We start from the raw sequence: 17,284 nt of genomic DNA on the forward strand, positions 1-17,284 counted from the left end.
TATATAATGTTTCTTTCTTAGGTATTTCTGGACCATTAACAGCAAGTGCTATAGCTACAGCAAGATGTTTGGTTCAACCATCCTTTAAAGTACACACAATTCTACGTGCCATTTTACGTGACGAAGTTGTGGCTGATCATAATAAAAAACAAGAAGATGGTGAAAATGCATCTCAAACGCCAACAGATATGAAAGGCGAAATATTAATTTCGATGGTTACACAAGCAGTTAATGCAATTGTAACAAGACTGAATTCCTTAGCTAATTTTGACGGTGCTGACAGTAGAGTCAGTACATTGGTTGCTGCTGCTATCAGTCATGATAATCTGTGTAGAATGGATCCATCTTGGCATCCCTGGTTATAAATTCAAACTGTGATGTACAAAATATAAAATACTAAAAAAAAAAAGAAGAAAAAAAAACACACAATATAAGTTTTCAAACATATTTCCATAATTTCATAGAAACAGAGAGACGCGTCCACGCATTACACACAACATATATATATATATATATATATATTTGATTAATTGAATTTTATATTCACATCGTCCATTTATCATTTAAAACATCGACGACAGTATCTATTAAGAAGCAAAAAAGAAAAAGATTTGTGGTGTATAAAAATATTATTATAAGAATTATACCTCTATATTAATATTATGCAAAATGAAATATTTTATGTTATATTTAGACAATTAGTCTACAATTTTAGTCTTTTCTTCTTTTTTTTTTTTTTTTTTTTTTTTTTTTTTTTTTTATTCAATTCTTTATATTAAGCTACACAACCAACAATCAATGCACATCCATGTACAATAGAAAAAAAAAAAAAAGAAAAAATCTCTGTGAAGATTTTCTCTGAGCATAATCAGCTGTAAATAATTTAAATAATTACTATTATTTGTAGTAAAAATAAAAGTAAATGAAACAGAAACAAAAAAAAACAAAAAAACAAAGAAACTACTATAAATATTAATAAATATGCATCTATTATTTTAATATACTTTTTTGTTTTTCTTTTGTCCAATGAGAAAATAGAGATTATTATTAATATTCATCTTAGAATTTATGTAATACTCTCTCTCTCTCTCTCTCTCTCTCTCTCTTTCTATATATATATATATATAGAATAATTGTAAAATGTATAATTAATATTTACTTTTTCAATCATTTTTTTACGATATAATTATATTACATCAATTGGTCGTGTAAACATGTAAACACACAGCAGACACATTAAATTATTTTAAATATATATATATTTAAAAAATAATTACCTGTACCATCATATTTTTTTAATGACATTATGACTATTTATATTTTACACATTTTCGATATGAATTATTTGAATAATGAATAAATATATACCATCATCATCATCATCATCATCATCATCATCATTATTTAAAAAAAAAAAAAGAAGAAAAACAAATCTATAAGAATTTTAATCAAAAGATAAAAAAAAAAAAAAACAAAAAGAATTATCTATTTAGCTGGCTTAAGATTAATATTTCGTAGCATACACAAATCTCGTGCAGTTGCTTTACGACCTATTACTGTTTGTATATCATAAAATCTAAGTAATATGTCAGTTGAAAATGATTCGGGCAGTGCTTTTAGAAGGCACGGTACCTAAAAAGTAAACAAAAAAATATCATTTGTTAAATGTTGTTGAAATATTATTCTGATAATATTTTTGAAAAAAAAAAAAAAAAACCAATATGTATACCAATGTCTGTGGCATTCCTTGGAGTACGATACGAGTTCTGTCTTTACCACACTGTACCATTAATCGTAAAAATTGTAATATAAAATGAGTTTGTTGTGACACTTCCCCATCTCTTCCAGCAAGAAAGGTAAATGTTGTAAATAATCCATTCAATGCAGTAGAAAGTGGATCCCTTAAGATAATTGATTTCTGTCCGTTAGTTGAATTTTGTGTTTGTGGACTTTGTGAACCAAATATAGCATTGGTATCACCAGTTTCGTTGAGTCTTAAAATTTTATTTGCAGGTACCCCTAATGCATCCAATTCGTCGGCATCTAAATCACGACGAACACGTTTTCTATTATTTCCACGATATGGATTCGAATTGTTGTATTCTAATGTAGAAAATATGCAATATACGCAAAGTTTTGCTAATATCGAAGATTGTGGTTCGACGAATTCTTCACTTCTGTAAAATAAATGAATAATTATAAGCTTTTATTTTTATTTTTTTTTTTGATATTATTATTTTCAATAAACTTACTGTAACGAATTGTATAAATATTGTGGAATGATATGATTAATAAGATCCAATGTACAATTTTCAATATCAAGATGAAATAATGCAAATGCTAGGTCCACAGCTTGATCTAATTCTTCCTGGTATCTATATTTCAAAACTTCTTTAACTATGTTTGAAACAAACCATAACGAGCCACCTGTGTTTAACAATAACTCTAAAGATTGTGTTGCTTGCATACAAATCCAACCACGTTGATTTATACTATACCAAACAGATTCTAATTGTTCTAATATTGGTTGTCGTGATATAATACTAAAAAATGGAAAACAAAAAAAACATGACATTACAACAATTCATATAAATATTTTGATTAACATTTCATGTGTATACGTACCTGTGAGATATTGAGAGCACTTTAGTTTTGGATTGCGTTGGTGGGTGTACGTCATATTGCATTTTTCTTATAATTTGTGACATCAAACTTGATCTTTGATAAAACAACAAATTAATAATAATTAATAAATAAACACGTGATAATTCTAATATAATAATTAACTATTATTATTAACCTTTCTTTGAAATTGTCTTGCATTTCTTCTCCAGGAAGAGGAGTTAAAAAATGTTGAACCATATTCATGGGTTTAAGAAGTGCATCTTGATGAGTAATACTCATATATGCACAAAGCCAAGCAGCTGCACATACTGGTAAACAACATGCAGCTGTACGCAATCCATCTAATGTTCTTTTTACATCACCTGCACCTAATACACCACTTTCCCATGCACAAAGTAATTCTTTAACTGCTCCCATTGCAGATTGACAAGCAACGTGCCATTTCATATTATTAGATTTAAAGTCTGGTTCTGAAGAGTTGATTTGAGCTAACAATGTGTCCACTCTAGTAGGATCAATATTTTGTAACATTTTTTGAGGAGACTTTGGTTTATTTCGTTCAGGCATACATTCACGTACCCATTGTTCAAAAAATGAATCTCCACCTTCTTCTAATACTACCTGTAAGAATATATAAGAATATTGTAATATATTACAAATTACATGTTATACAATTAAAAACATAATTTATATAATAAATTTAATATACTTACATCAGAACCATAAGTTTGTACAATAGAACAGAGCATTAAAAATGATACATCAAATAACATGGCTCTTGTTGCAGCTGTTTTGTTAGGAACAGACTCAATGATTTGTTTACTACATTCATTAAATTTAATTAATTTAGTAACAAATGTTTTCAATTTGCCTTCTACCGTAGCAACTGCAAGCATCAATTCAAAACTTTTTCCTGACAACACTTGATATAACATACTAAGTAAGGCCTCGTGAATTTTTGTATAATCAGCATTAAGTGTCTTTAAAATTCCTGCTAACGTTGGTTCTGCTCTTATAATTACTTTTGGAATGGATGATGTCGGTGTACTGGTAGTTTCTAATTTTTGCAATGCTGCAGTTAATCCTTCTCTAAAATATTATATTTACATAAATATGTGTGTGTGTAAGATATTTTAAAATAATGCACATAAATAAAATTCAATTTGAATACCTTCTACTGCTCAATTGTTTTGCCTGTTTTTCCGTAACCAAATTCACCTTTTGTAATTCATTTAATAAACATTCGATGCAATTACATGAACATGTAGTATCCATTATATCAAGAAGTGGAGTAAATTGTAATAACAGTTCCAACGAATCTAAAATATCTTGCGAATATTCGTATTTTTCATCTCCTAAAAATAAACACTTAGTTAAAACGCTTTCAATAATTAATTAATTAATTTATTTATTTATATTTAATTACCATTCAGTGTAGCATTGTGAAGTTCTTTTAAAATAACAGGAACTTTTAAAAATGTAAATGCACCCCACTGTGACTCGTTAAATGTTCCAGTAACATTATGCAAACACATTAAACAAGCACGCATAATTTCACAATAAAGTCTTGCATTAGAATAACTTTTTAAACGTTGTACCATTTGCAATTGATTAACAAACACGGTTGTTTCTGTACTTGGATTTAATAATACTTGAACTGCGAATAATGGTTGTAAACAATGCGTTATTGATTCCATCTTTGATTTTTCAGGTGACAAAGCGAGAATTTCAACTTCCAAGTTGCACAACTTTTTAAGAGATTCTTCTATAGAAACTGATGGTTTTAAGTTACTACTCTTTAACAAAGTTTCTATTTCTTGACATTTTCTAACTACTGCAATGTACAATTCTAAAATAAAAAAATAAATACAATTAACCATTAGACAAATGAAAGATCATAAATCATAACAAATTATATATAAATACCTTTGTCGTCGTATTGAGCTAAGTACATCATTGCACAAAGGAAATCTGAAGCAAGCATTTGCTTCAAAATACTTGCTGGTTTATCCATAAGATCATTAACTTGTTGTGACATAGAATTACTCTGAGGCATTTTATTTAATGTATGCAAATAACATTGCAATAACCAATGGACTATGGATAAAACTGCAGCAGCTAGAAAATCTTCCTCTGGCTTTCCACGACAAGTTATACCAACTTGAATGGATTCTAAAAATTCTAATAAGCTCACGATGCAATGAGGCTTATGAAAGCCATCGTATTTGCTTATACGTTGCAATACAGCAGCATATGAGACTAACTAAAAAGTTATAGTAGTTTGATACATTTGCTAGCACATCATGAAAAGTCGCAAATATGTGATACTGATTATAATATAACATACTAACCTGAGAACATAATGAATGTTTCAAATATGATAACACTAATTGATTGGGACCAGGTCCTACTAACGCTTGTTGTAAAATACAATCTGCTAAATTGTACACATCTCCGCTAACTCCTCTCGGTAAAATCTAAAAGATTAAAATTAGAAAAATACTATCAAATAAATTTTATATCTAAATAGATGTATATATATTAATAGAAAATTCTGACCGTTTTTATATTTATACCCCACTGTAGATCGCTCCATCGTTCTCTCCATGCTCTTAATAATAAAGCTTTTAAGCTACTTGTTTTACTAGTTACTTTCGTTTCCATCACTAAATTTAATAAAAGATTAAACATAGTTCCTACAAAAGAATAATATTCACATTTCAATGAAACATAGACAAATTGTTCATTAAAAGTTATTGTTTATACTAAATTAATATACTTTAATTTTAAATCAATAAAGTAATTTTTTTTAATAATATATCGTTAATATTCTAGAAGAAAAATTGATAAATATAATAATTATAAATAAGCATTATTCAATCATTAATTTTTCTAACCAAACTGACATGCTTTATAACCTAACATCTAACCTAATATAATGTTTGTAATTTTTTATTTTAATAATTATTATTCATACATACCATATTTATAACGCAATACAGTTATTTTATATATAATCAAACATTATGTACATTTTTAACCACTTTTCAAAATACATTACTAATGTTTGATAAATTTAATGTTGTTTGAATCAAATACCTTCCATCTAAAGCATATGACACATCAGCGACAGGTACGAGCAAAATTTGAACTAAAACTCCCCCACTACGCGACTTTATTATCAATGAATAAACTTGTGTATGTTTTAACCCTTTCACATTAGTTTGAACTAAAGTGTAAGGTTAGTAAACTGTACACTCACACATTTCAATGTCTCATCTGTGTGTTAAATAAAATAAAAGACTGATTATAATTTTAATTGATAACAAATCTGCAAAGAAAATAATAATTAATTATTATTATTTATAAGATTTATAAGATTTTAGAATTTAGAATTTTAGATTTAGAATTTAGATTATTATTTATAAGATTTTTTAAGTCTAATAAATAAATATTTTATACATAACCAAACTTTTAATTTCTTTGAAAATAAATTGAATTTTTTTAAAAACCATTTCCTACATTTAATGTTTATTGCTCGTTGTCCATTTTGATCTGAGGACAATCATAATGAACATCATATAAAAATATTATTTTTCTTTTTATTTAAACAATTTTATTAAACATCAAATCTTTCAAAACAATGTGATTGTCCTTCCTCTTCATACTCTTCTCTTGTCACAAGAAGACTAGGAAATATTGCATCTTTTGATAGCGTTTTTCCACCATACCATGCATAAGTGATCGGACTGTAAATAAAAAAATATTTATATAAGAAAATTGTGTATAACATTTCAATATAAGATTAATCATAATAAAATATAAATAATACTTACTTCTCTGGTGAATAAACATTAATCGTATAATCAAATGATGCAAGACTTCTAACTTCTTTATAAACTCTATCTCGAAAACCTGGAAATTTGGCATTTCCACCAGTTAGTACTATGTTAGATAAAAGGTGTGGCCATGTTTCTTCATCGCAAGCTTTCAAGCAATCTATGATAGCCTCAGGTATACCCATTTGTCGAATACCAACATCAGATGGATGAAAAAGAATTTCAGGTATAGCAAAACGTTCGTTACTCAAACGAACTGCTTGCTGTTCATTAGAAACTTCTGGATTTTTAAGAAAACCACGTCGCAATGTTGTATAATCTGGCAAAACGTAATCCTTGACTATATCATTATTCTCTAACTTTTTTAGCAGATTCCATATCTTTGTAAAAATCTTGCGATACAAAGCAAGAATCTTCTTTTGCTTGATTTATTACATATGTTTCATCCATAACGTGTAACTGACGATAAGATATTATTTCTTTCAAATGATTAGTAAGAAGTTTGCCACCCACATCTATTCTTCTTATACCGTCCTTAATTTTACTACCATTTATGTAAGGAACAATATGTGTAAAACTATATCCACTATCGACTATTATACAACATTTGGTACCAGGCTTTTCACTCCTATAATTATAGCATGAAAGACTACTGGTATTAACCCTGAGAAGACTTTGACATTCATATTCTTCAAAAAATATTTCAGTCATGGCTTCTTGAATGCTTGCAAAATTAAATAGTGGTTCTGTTATTATGACAGAAAGTTGATTTAAATTAACTGGACAACATTCTTTAGAAAATATATAATCCCAAACAGTTTTTTGAATATCCCAATTGACAAGATATCCTTTTTGAAATGGCAAAATATAAAATAATCCAGATGCATCTCTACATTCTTCTATTTGACTTCCTATGAATGGTCTTCTGCGTTCACTTTTTGCCTTCATTATACAATTAGGAACTACCCTGTATAAATATCATATAATTAAACATTATTATTAATTATGAATATAATAAATAGTATTGTTTATTTCATAAATATTAAATTACTTGGGATTTTCTGTGGAAAGTCCAACTTTTGCTGTGTATGCTCCATTATCCAAAATAAATGCAGGATTAGCCATGTTGAATTTATGCTAATTAAATTTAATTACATTATGTTAATTTGTTTTCATTTAATATTTGTTGACACTGCACCGATACTATTATCATTGAGTATATTCAGAATAATAAAATAAACTGACTAACATCGTTCTTTTCAGCATGCAAGCACCTGCGCCATGTTCCCCCATTTGAATCGAGCGGGAAATTCAAACGACTATTAGATTTATTTATTATTTAAATTAATTTCATATTATGTTTAATACAATATTTGTTTATTTTTATTTACGAAATGCATTAAAAAATGCACAATAAATTTATTTTTTCATTTCTTTCATTTTTTTTCTTATTCTTTAATGAAATATTTATTTTACCTCTTGCAACTTTATTTGTGTAACCTCAATAAGCAATTAATTCTAAATATTGATAACACGTAATTTTTCCTAATTATGAAAAAAAATTTGATGATAACATTTTATTATTATCATTTTTCTTACTAATAGCCTTAAAAAAAATGAGCTTTTAAAAGTAATTTAAATAATTTTCGAAAAAGTACATATCATTGTGACATATCGATTATTTCATACAACTGGATGTATTATGGAGTACACATTACTATGCAACACGTGTTACTTAAAATGTAAAGAAATTAATATTTATCAAAAGATTGTTTTATATTTAACTTAAGCAATTTTATTCACGCAATATATTATTATTAATTATACGATATTTCAATTATAGCTACGTCTTTGAAAATGACTACGTAAACATTGCACTTTTTTGTCATCACACATATGTCTTTTTTCCAAATTCTAATTATACTTGAGGTATGTCATAATAGTTTTTATTACATTAAAATTGACAGGTGTATATTAACTTGGACTTTGTATCATTAGACGTTGATTTTGTATTATTGCAGATAAGAAAAAATAGTTTTAACATAGAAAAGAGTTTGTTTGATTGATTATTAGTAAAAAAAAATAAAATAAATTGAAAGATAATATTTCAAAATGCAAGAAGAAAACAGTGAATTCGTTGATCTATTAGTAGAAATAAGAAAATATTCTGATTTCTTATGGGTTTCTAGACATATGGATATACAAATGCCTCATAAGTTACCACCAGAATTAAAATTATCTAGAAATCAAATAATAAATGCAGTATTAAATAATCAACGTATCAAAGAAGTAATCAATTATTTAGCCAAAAATCAAAATGTATCTAAATCTGTTATTGAAAGAAATGCTTATGACATTTTACAAGAAATGGCGAGCAAGGCTCATTTACCTACAGTTCGTTGGCTAGGTATATTCTATTATTTTCTTACATCAATGTGTTATTACAATATAACATCTAACATGTAATTACTATTATTATTCGTGAAATTATATTTTTCTTTATGCAGGTTTCTTTATCGCTAAATTTTTGAAGAAAACTTTTCGCAATATTTATATTAACGAAGGGACAATGTTAAACTTGAGAAATCAAATGTCTACTTATCAACTACAATATGTTTATGTACCTTCACACAGAAGTTATTTAGATTTCATCTTATGGTCATGTTTTCTCTTTTGTTACGATATGTCCTTACCAAATGTAGCAAGTGGTATGGACTTTTATCAAATGAAATTTATTGGAGAAATATTACGTAAAACTGGAGCGTTTTATATGAGACGTAGCTTTTCTAACGATTTGTTATACAAAGAAATTTTTAAAGCTTATATTACTTGTATTACAAATTACAGCGACAGAGCTATTGAATTTTTTATCGAAGGTACTCGCAGTAGAAGTCAAAAAAGTATTGAACCAAAATATGGCAAGTATATGTATCATTTTATAATGAGAACCAACAACGATTGATTATATACATTATTATATATTATTTATATATATATATATATTCTATTTTTTAGGTCTTTTATCTATCATTTTAGATAGTTATCTTCAAAGCAATGTACCTGATATTCAGTTTGTTCCAATTAGTATTAGTTATGATCGACCAATAGAAGAAAACTTGTTTGTTTATGAACTGTTAGGTGTGCCAAAACCAAAAGAAACAACAATCGCTTTATTACGATTTATGTCATTATTAAAAGATCTTGGTTCTTATGGATCAGTCTTTTTCAATATCGGCAAACCTATTTCTGCTTCTCAATATATATCATTAAAGGATCGTAAAACCAGAGTTATGAATCCTGATTATAAATTATCATCAGATATTATCAAAAATTTAGCATATGACATAATAGATACTCATCAAAAAAATACAGTGCTTACTACTTTCAATATAATTGCTTTGTTGTTTAATGAAAGAATACAAACGTATCCTGGAAATCCGTATACTCTTGAAACATTGGTGGAAGATTACAGATGGTATAAACAATGGCTTTCCTCATTAGGAGCTGTGTTCTATCCATCAGTTAATAAGTATTATTTTGTTTTCTTTTTAACTTTTTTCTTGTGTTTTTTTTTCTTTTTTTTTTTTTCTTAGAAATAAAATTGATATATTCATTTTTAATTGAAAAATATATTTTTCTTCGCAGCAATGTGACTACTGATGAATTATACAAGGAAATATTATTATCATTAGAAACACATTCAGAATTACTTATGTTAGATAAATCAAAAGTATTACATTTCCACACCAAATATACAGAAGCAAAATTGGAAGGAAATACAGACATGAAGACATATAAGTTGAACGAACGTATTATGAAAATAGCAATACCAGCTATTAATTTAACTATTTATGTGAACGCTACGTTATATTTTCTTGTTAAATTAGGAATGATTACAACAACTGTTGGATTAGACACAATTAATATTGGTAAATGTTCATTATGATATTAAAAATCATAGTAAAAGTAACAAACGTTAATTAGTTTTATTATTATTATTATTATTATTATTTTTCTTTTGATTTTTAGATGAAGCCTTTGAACGATACGTTTTATTAAGAAAATTATTAAGTACAGAATTTGCGTTATTTCCAAATCCAAATTCTTCTGTCATTTATTTGGAATGGCAAAAATCGATTGATATTTTATTGAAAGAAAATTGTTTAAATATTAAGGATAATTTTATTACGGGACAAAAAACTGCTTTGTTTACTCTACTGCATAATCTAATGTTACCATTTATCGATGCTGCACGTTTTACCTGTACTACTTTACTCAACGTAAGAACACAAATAATATATTTTATTATGAATAATAAACAATATATATATAAATATTACTTTTAATTTATCATTTTTTTCTTATACATTTATTCTAGTGGAATGAATCAATTCTGGGTGCCATAACAAATCAAAAAATATTGAAAGAATGTCAGAAACAAGTAGAAATAGCATTATTGGAGAAAACTAATTCTCGTCCTCATCCATACTGTTTGTCGCTTGACCTATTCAAATCCACATTGTTTAATCTTTTACAACAAGGTATTGTTGTAAAATCCGAAAAAGAAGGTATTTATTTAATCAATAAAATACAAATAGAACTTCTCATTAAGAAATTACGTCAGTTGCCATTATTACATCCTTCGGGATCTTATAACGATATTTCTTTATCAGTGTTAAATAATTCGTTATCCATAAAAGCTAAATTATGAAAAAATATATATATATATATATATATATATAAAGTTTATAATGATTTTGAATCTCAATTCTTTTATAATCAAGTACTTATAATTGTGTTGTAATCAAAAAATGAATATATATTATTATTGATTATTATTAAAGTAGAAATGATTGCTTTTGATGAATTTATCTTAAATATTTAATATACATACAAACATAGCTTAAAAATATATATATATATATATATATTAGAATGGACTATAAATATGATTATTCTACGTTTATATTTGATATGAGAATAACGATTAAATATTAGAAATGAAGTTATCCACGCTATGAAAGATTCTTGCTGTCTCTTCATTAAATTCTTCCACCGATCTTTTTTTCTTACCAACTAATACGGTGGGTGTAGTAACTTGTGTTCCATTATTTCGAAAAAGAAGCTACAATAATGATCAATCTTATGTTCTTCTTCTTCTTCTTTTATACATTTTACATTTTATTTTGAAAATTATCTTACCATGACTAATCTAACCAGATAAACAGCAAATGTAAGAAATGAAATAGCCATTAATGAACCTTCTATAGAAGGAAAGCCCAATCCGTGATCTTCATAATCATCGTATCCGTGTTCATAATGTTCACTGGTACCTCTTTTTATACGATTCGGATTTATACATTTGATGAGTCTAGATTCTATGTAAAATTAATTTTGTTTTATACATTTCTGATATTTCATTAGAATGTTAACAATGTAAATAATCTAATTTGATTCACCTATTTCGTGTAATAATATTTTTTCAAATGATTTTAAAAATTGTAATTTGCCTTTTTTACTCAATGATTGAGATTTTAAACTTTGATGAACAGTTTTAAATAATTCTGTTGGTAAATACATTAAAAATGTATTTTTATCTTTTTTCAATGTATCATTGATATTTTTATTAGATTGCTGTAAATTTTGTTGAAATTTAACTTCTTTAGTATTATTAATTATCGTATCTGATATTGTATATTCTTTTAATTTTATTGGATCAGACTCAATCAATAATTTATCCTGCAATACATATTTCACATTAAATTGAATTAATGAAACTATTTAAACAGTATTACAGATACCGATGAAATCATTTTAATGAATATTTGTGTACACTTGTCATTTAATCATACGTTACTTTTAATATGTAAACTTTTCAATTATATTTCTTACCACGTCATAACTATTATTTTTGATCTCACAATGAATTTCGTCAATAGGTTTAACAGAAGACACATTTGTAAAATATTGATTTATCTCAGAATATGATTCTGTTATTGTCAATTGAGTTACATTTAAATCTGATTTTTGTATTGATGGAATTTGAATTTCTTGTTGTTCGTCGTAAATCATACCATTTTGTTGTTTATAAAAATAAGTATTTTTATCGTCATTTCGTATAAATTTGTATTCTTGGTCACGTTTAGAAAAAGGAATTCTATGAAAATGAAGACACAAATATCATAGAAATTGAAATGATTATATTCATTTTATTGTAAATTTATATACCTAATATATAAAATGTGCATTATTAAAGTAACATAGAATATAAACGCATACCTGTAAACTTTTGTTTCATCTGAAAACTCAGGTATATCAACCCATCCACCTTTAACACCTTTCCAAAAATACAATATTCCAAAAATGATATGATATATTAGCATGTTAATTGAATTTATTATTTCGTTTACCTTTTTATATATAATTAATTGATAAAAATATGATTATTAATTAAAAAAAAAAAAGTTATACGTACTCGTACTTGTTCTTTAAATTCTGTTAGATGTGACAACTTAAATCTAACTGACGACAAGTAAGTGTCACGTAGGATACGCATGAAATAATTAATAGCTTAAGCTATTATTTCCAGCAGGAGTTCTGTTAGAAATAAGACGGAAACGAATATTACATTTATAATAATTCTAAAAAAAGATATATCATATAAACAGGTTTTTTTTATTTATTTACTTTTAAATATGAATGATCCAAAAACCATTCAATTTTTGTTATGAATAGTATTTAAATATTTATAATCTAGAAGGGGGGAAAAATTGTTTGCGATATTGGTATGAACAAATATAGAAATTATGCGACACAAAATTACTAGTAACATAATTCTATTGTATCGCAAGGAATCCATTTTGAACTTTCTAAAGCATCCCATAAATTATAATCTTGTTCAATTATTTCTCTGTTAAATTTGTCAATATCCAACGGTACAGAATGCTCTGAAAAATAATATAATTGATAATTAATCATGATTGTGAAATGTATTGTATAAAAAATATATATATATATATATATATATATATATATATATATATATATAAACAAATTATTCTGTAATATACCAATTAATTCTAATTCATCTTCTTCTGGTTTTTGATCGGAAACGTAGCTATTGTAAGCATCTGATGTTGGTTCACTTTCGTAATAACCTTGTTGCCATGCGCTGTAACTACTCCAATAGGAAGAAGTATCATAATAGTTATACGCTTCAGAGTTCATGTTCGATGGTGCATATTCTGAAGATGATTGAGGTGGAGTTGATCTATAATACATAAAAATAATCGTTATAATTATTTTTTAATAAGATTTAAGATTTAATTAAAAATAAATATTGAAGACATTTTATTCCATGGTCTTGGTACCGCATTGCAGATTTTAAGAGACTTTGTTCCTAATCCTCTGTATCCATTCATCGCCACCAAACTATTCTTTTGTTCTTCTTCATTGGCGAATCTTACGAAACCATAACCTTTACTAAATCCTGAACTATCCAATATTACTTTAGCTGTCCTTATGGAATTATATTTAGCAGCGAATGCTCTATACAAAGAATAATCGTCTACATCAGTTGACAAATCTCCAACCCAAATACTGAATTCCCTGTCAGCAGCAGGTTTACCAGTAGTACTGGCATGATTTAGACGAAACCTTACCGTCTGTTATTAAGAAAATATTTGAATAATAATTGACAAAACATTGAAATAAATAATTATTTTGTATATAACAATAAATTTAAGTTCTATTAAAATACAAACGGGATTGGAACCAGGAATAGCTTTGCCATTGAGCTTATGCATAGCATCCAATGCCATTTCATCAGTAGGAAAGTGTACAAAACAATAACCAGCCGGCTCACCAGTATACCGATTTCGCATCACTTTTACGGTTTGAGGTTGTTCTCCCATCTTATGGAAAGCATTCATAATAAAACTTTCTGTCATGTACGGCTCCAACTATAAAAATAAAATATATTTAATCAAAAATGTCATATATTAATTTGATACCATTCCAATGTTTTAACACTATGCACAAACAAATTTGAAAGAGAAATGTTGAATAAAAAATACATACGCCACCCATCCATAATTGACATAATACCATTGGCCCTGACGACATAATCCTTTTTGCAATAAACAAAATATAAATTTTTTTATACTACTATTAGATTTATTATTCAATTTAGGTTTTTAATAAAATATAACCTAATTGTTTTCGTCAATTCTTAGAATAAATGGATTAGGTAGATACTTATGTTAATAAATATGTTATTTAATAATTTTTTGAATGATTAATTCTTATAAATATGAATATAAATTTATTATTATTTACTATTGTTTATTATTTTATTAACTTTTTGAATAAACGTGACGCTATCGAATTAAAGTCACTAGATGCAAATGCATATCGAGAATAATCGATTGGTAACAATGTAAATAGTATGGTGATATTACTAGTGTTTCTTTCATGATTTTTATACTTGAAATATTTGTGTATACATCATTTTTAAATAAATAAATAAATATATATATATATATATATAAAAATACATGTTTATCAAAATATAAAAAATCTGACTAGAAATAAATAGGTTAGTTTCACTTTGATTTTAAAGAGTCCTATGCACTTCTAACCTTTCACTCGGTCGTAAAGGTTAGGTTATCAATCAGTATAAGCGTTGATGACAGTATATTCACATATTTTCGATGTCATAATTAAATTTAGTGTTCAGAGACGATAATGATTAGATAGGTAATATAAATGATATTGACAGAGATTTAAGGATTCAAATCAATATCCCAAAGATGCATCGGGAGTTGAAGGCGATTCAAGAGCCACTTCTTCATAATCTCGTTCGAGTGCTGCAAGATCTTCACGAGCTTCTGTAAATTCTCCTTCTTCCATACCTTCTCCAACGTACCAATGAACGAAAGCCCTTTTGTTGTACATTAGGTCGAATTTATGATTCAATTTAGCCCAGGCTTCTTCAATGGCTGTGGTATTAGATAACATTGATACTGCACGTTGTACCTGCATTATTTATATATATATATATATATATATCTTACATTTAATCTTTGTTTTTTTAATTAATTGTAAAGGATAAGAGGTATAAGATTTACGAAAAAGAAAAGTTGATGTGTATTTGTTCGTTTAATTTGATTAATACCTTAGCTAAATCTCCACCAGGTACTACGGTTGGTGGTTGATAATTAATACCAACTTTAAAACCAGTTGGACACCAGTCAACGAAACGAATGCAACTTTTTCCTTTCATAGCAGCAATCGCAGCATTGACATCTTTTGGTACAACATCGCCACGATACAGTAGACAACACGCCATATATTTCCCTTCTCGTGGATCACATTTAACCATTTGATTGGTTGCTTCAAAACACTCTGATGTAATTTCAGCGACAGTCATTCCTTCATGAAAAGCTTTATCAGCAGAAACAACTGGTGCATAGGTTGCAAGAGGAAAATGTATTCTTGGATAAGGTACTAAATTAGTTTGAAATTCAGTCAGATCTACGTTCAAGGCACCATCAAATCTTAAGGATGCTGTTATGGAAGATACTACTTGGCTTATGAGTCTATTTAAATTAGCATAAGATGGTCTCTCTATTCCTAATTTCCGTCGACAAATATCATAAATAGCTTCGTTGTCAACCATGAATGCACAATCCGAATGGCTGATAGTTGTATGCGTTGTTAATATTGCATTGTAAGGTTCAACTACAGCAGTAGAGACCTAAAATGCAAGTATATTATTAATATTATATATATATATATTTTTTAAATGCATAATCTTGGTAACGAATAAAAAAAAAGGTAATGAACTTACTTGAGGTGCTGGATATACGGCAAATTCTAATTTACTTTTTTTTCCATAATCGTCGGAGAGCTTTTGCATAAGCAAAGAAGTAAATCCTGATCCTGTACCTCCACCAAATGAATGAAAGACGAAAAATCCTTGCAATCCTGTGCACTGATCGGTCAACCTTCTAATCCGATCCATTACGGATTCGATGACTTCTCTGCCAATGGAATAATGACCTCGAGCATAATTATTAGCAGCATCTTCCTTCCCAGTGATTAGTTGCTCTGGATGATACAATTGTTTGTAGGGACCAATGCGAACTTCGTCTAAAAATTAATTAATATTGTAATCATAATGTTGATTATAATAATTGTATTTGTGCGAAAGATTGTTTTGAGAGATTCTTACCAACGACAGTTGGTTCAAGATCAACCATTACAGCTCTTGGTACCATTTTACCAGAACTTGTCTCATTGAAAAATGTATTAAAACAATCATTTGTTCCTGTAGCTTTATCAGAAGGCATTGTACCATCCGGTTGAATACCATGTTCTAAACAATATAATTCCCAACATGCATTTCCCATCTGCACTCCTGCTTGACCAACGTGCATTGATATACATTCACGCTTAAAAAAAAAAAAAGATATAACATTTAATTTGTATTTTAATTATATGAATTTACATACATATATATGTAAACAGCTTATTGTTAATTTATATTATTTGCAATATAAAAAAAATATTTAAGAAAGAATTATACAAATTTGTAGTAATTATTTTTTATATTGCAAATAATTTGGATTTCTTCTTCAATGTTTACTATATTTGATTAATTAGAAATAAGAATATATATATAAAAAAAACACACACAGATTTATATTTATATTCATATAATTAAACATACCATTTTTATAATTTTTATTATTCCTGTTTGACGGTATAAAAAAAAAAAAAACAAAGAGATTTAAAAACTACAATAATTTAGATATAAT

At 27.0% G+C, this 17,284-nt stretch overlaps 7 protein-coding genes across 9 annotated transcripts in view; 2 read left to right on the top strand and 5 right to left on the bottom strand.

The window, feature by feature from the left end:
• Positions 1-1,392, top strand: part of Nipped-A (Transcription-associated protein Nipped-A) — a 22,694-nt gene extending 21,302 nt beyond the window's left edge. For both annotated transcript variants that reach the window (XM_015330075.2, XM_089179147.1), the window contains one exon: positions 22-1,392. In XM_015330075.2, coding sequence (XP_015185561.2) covers positions 22-365 — 344 coding nt within the window. In that variant the 3' untranslated portion in view covers positions 366-1,392. The remainder of the gene's footprint in view (positions 1-21) is intronic.
• Positions 1,081-5,813, bottom strand: MED24 (mediator complex subunit 24). Its single transcript, XM_015330090.2, has 12 exons — positions 5,607-5,813; positions 5,185-5,321; positions 4,977-5,102; positions 4,552-4,888; positions 4,052-4,474; positions 3,797-3,980; positions 3,339-3,714; positions 2,801-3,246; positions 2,626-2,718; positions 2,253-2,543; positions 1,730-2,177; positions 1,081-1,632 (listed from the first exon to the last, which is right to left on the bottom strand). The coding sequence occupies exons 2-12, from the start codon at positions 5,314-5,316 to the stop codon at positions 1,486-1,488; spliced, it is 3,003 nt and encodes a 1,000-aa protein (XP_015185576.1). The 5' UTR covers positions 5,317-5,321; positions 5,607-5,813; the 3' UTR covers positions 1,081-1,485.
• A 394-nt stretch (positions 5,814-6,207) lies between these two features.
• Arp6 (Actin-related protein 6) lies at positions 6,208-7,756 on the bottom strand. The gene is given in 4 exon segments (XM_089179148.1): positions 6,208-6,374; positions 6,462-6,827; positions 6,829-7,431; positions 7,516-7,756. Coding segments are annotated over 4 exon segments (1,173 nt in total). The 5' UTR covers positions 7,590-7,756; the 3' UTR covers positions 6,208-6,244.
• Positions 7,757-7,994: 238 nt separating this feature from the next.
• Positions 7,995-11,288, top strand: Dhap-at (dihydroxyacetone phosphate acyltransferase). The gene is made up of 8 exons (XM_015330078.2): positions 7,995-8,206; positions 8,308-8,393; positions 8,486-8,871; positions 8,972-9,382; positions 9,480-9,993; positions 10,110-10,393; positions 10,494-10,744; positions 10,843-11,288. The coding sequence occupies exons 3-8, from the start codon at positions 8,577-8,579 to the stop codon at positions 11,173-11,175; spliced, it is 2,088 nt and encodes a 695-aa protein (XP_015185564.2). The 5' UTR covers positions 7,995-8,206; positions 8,308-8,393; positions 8,486-8,576; the 3' UTR covers positions 11,176-11,288.
• On the bottom strand, positions 11,285-12,875 carry LOC107071253 (uncharacterized). The gene is made up of 5 exons (XM_015330083.2): positions 12,744-12,875; positions 12,357-12,621; positions 11,924-12,203; positions 11,667-11,842; positions 11,285-11,589 (listed from the first exon to the last, which is right to left on the bottom strand). The coding sequence occupies exons 1-5, from the start codon at positions 12,845-12,847 to the stop codon at positions 11,452-11,454; spliced, it is 963 nt and encodes a 320-aa protein (XP_015185569.2). The 5' UTR covers positions 12,848-12,875; the 3' UTR covers positions 11,285-11,451.
• Secp43 (tRNA Selenocysteine associated protein) lies at positions 12,654-14,841 on the bottom strand. 2 transcript variants are annotated; one of them, XR_016178805.1, is made up of 7 exons: positions 14,544-14,837; positions 14,228-14,425; positions 13,812-14,128; positions 13,535-13,734; positions 13,152-13,411; positions 12,940-13,061; positions 12,654-12,801 (listed from the first exon to the last, which is right to left on the bottom strand). XR_016178805.1 is itself a non-coding variant. In XM_089179157.1 (6 exons), the coding sequence occupies exons 2-6, from the start codon at positions 14,586-14,588 to the stop codon at positions 13,287-13,289; spliced, it is 885 nt and encodes a 294-aa protein (XP_089035283.1). In that variant the 5' UTR covers positions 14,589-14,592; positions 14,675-14,841; the 3' UTR covers positions 12,654-13,286. The 2 variants fall into 2 exon arrangements, 1 of the variants encoding a protein (XP_089035283.1); XM_089179157.1 differs by having other exon boundaries at positions 12,654-13,411; positions 14,544-14,592; positions 14,675-14,841.
• Positions 14,842-15,052: 211 nt separating this feature from the next.
• On the bottom strand, positions 15,053-16,912 carry LOC107071251 (tubulin alpha chain). The gene is made up of 4 exons (XM_015330079.2): positions 16,699-16,912; positions 16,315-16,616; positions 15,640-16,221; positions 15,053-15,500 (listed from the first exon to the last, which is right to left on the bottom strand). Exons 1-4 carry the CDS (start codon positions 16,901-16,903, stop codon positions 15,261-15,263), a joined length of 1,329 nt encoding a protein of 442 aa, XP_015185565.1. The 5' UTR covers positions 16,904-16,912; the 3' UTR covers positions 15,053-15,260.
• Between the last annotated feature and the right edge of the window lie 372 nt (positions 16,913-17,284).

The sequence above is a fragment of the Polistes dominula genome, unplaced genomic scaffold, assembly GCF_049000335.1.
Source record: "Polistes dominula isolate Pdom_NZ unplaced genomic scaffold, Pdom_raw_medaka contig_37, whole genome shotgun sequence".
Taxonomy (NCBI): Eukaryota; Metazoa; Arthropoda; class Insecta; order Hymenoptera; family Vespidae; genus Polistes; species Polistes dominula.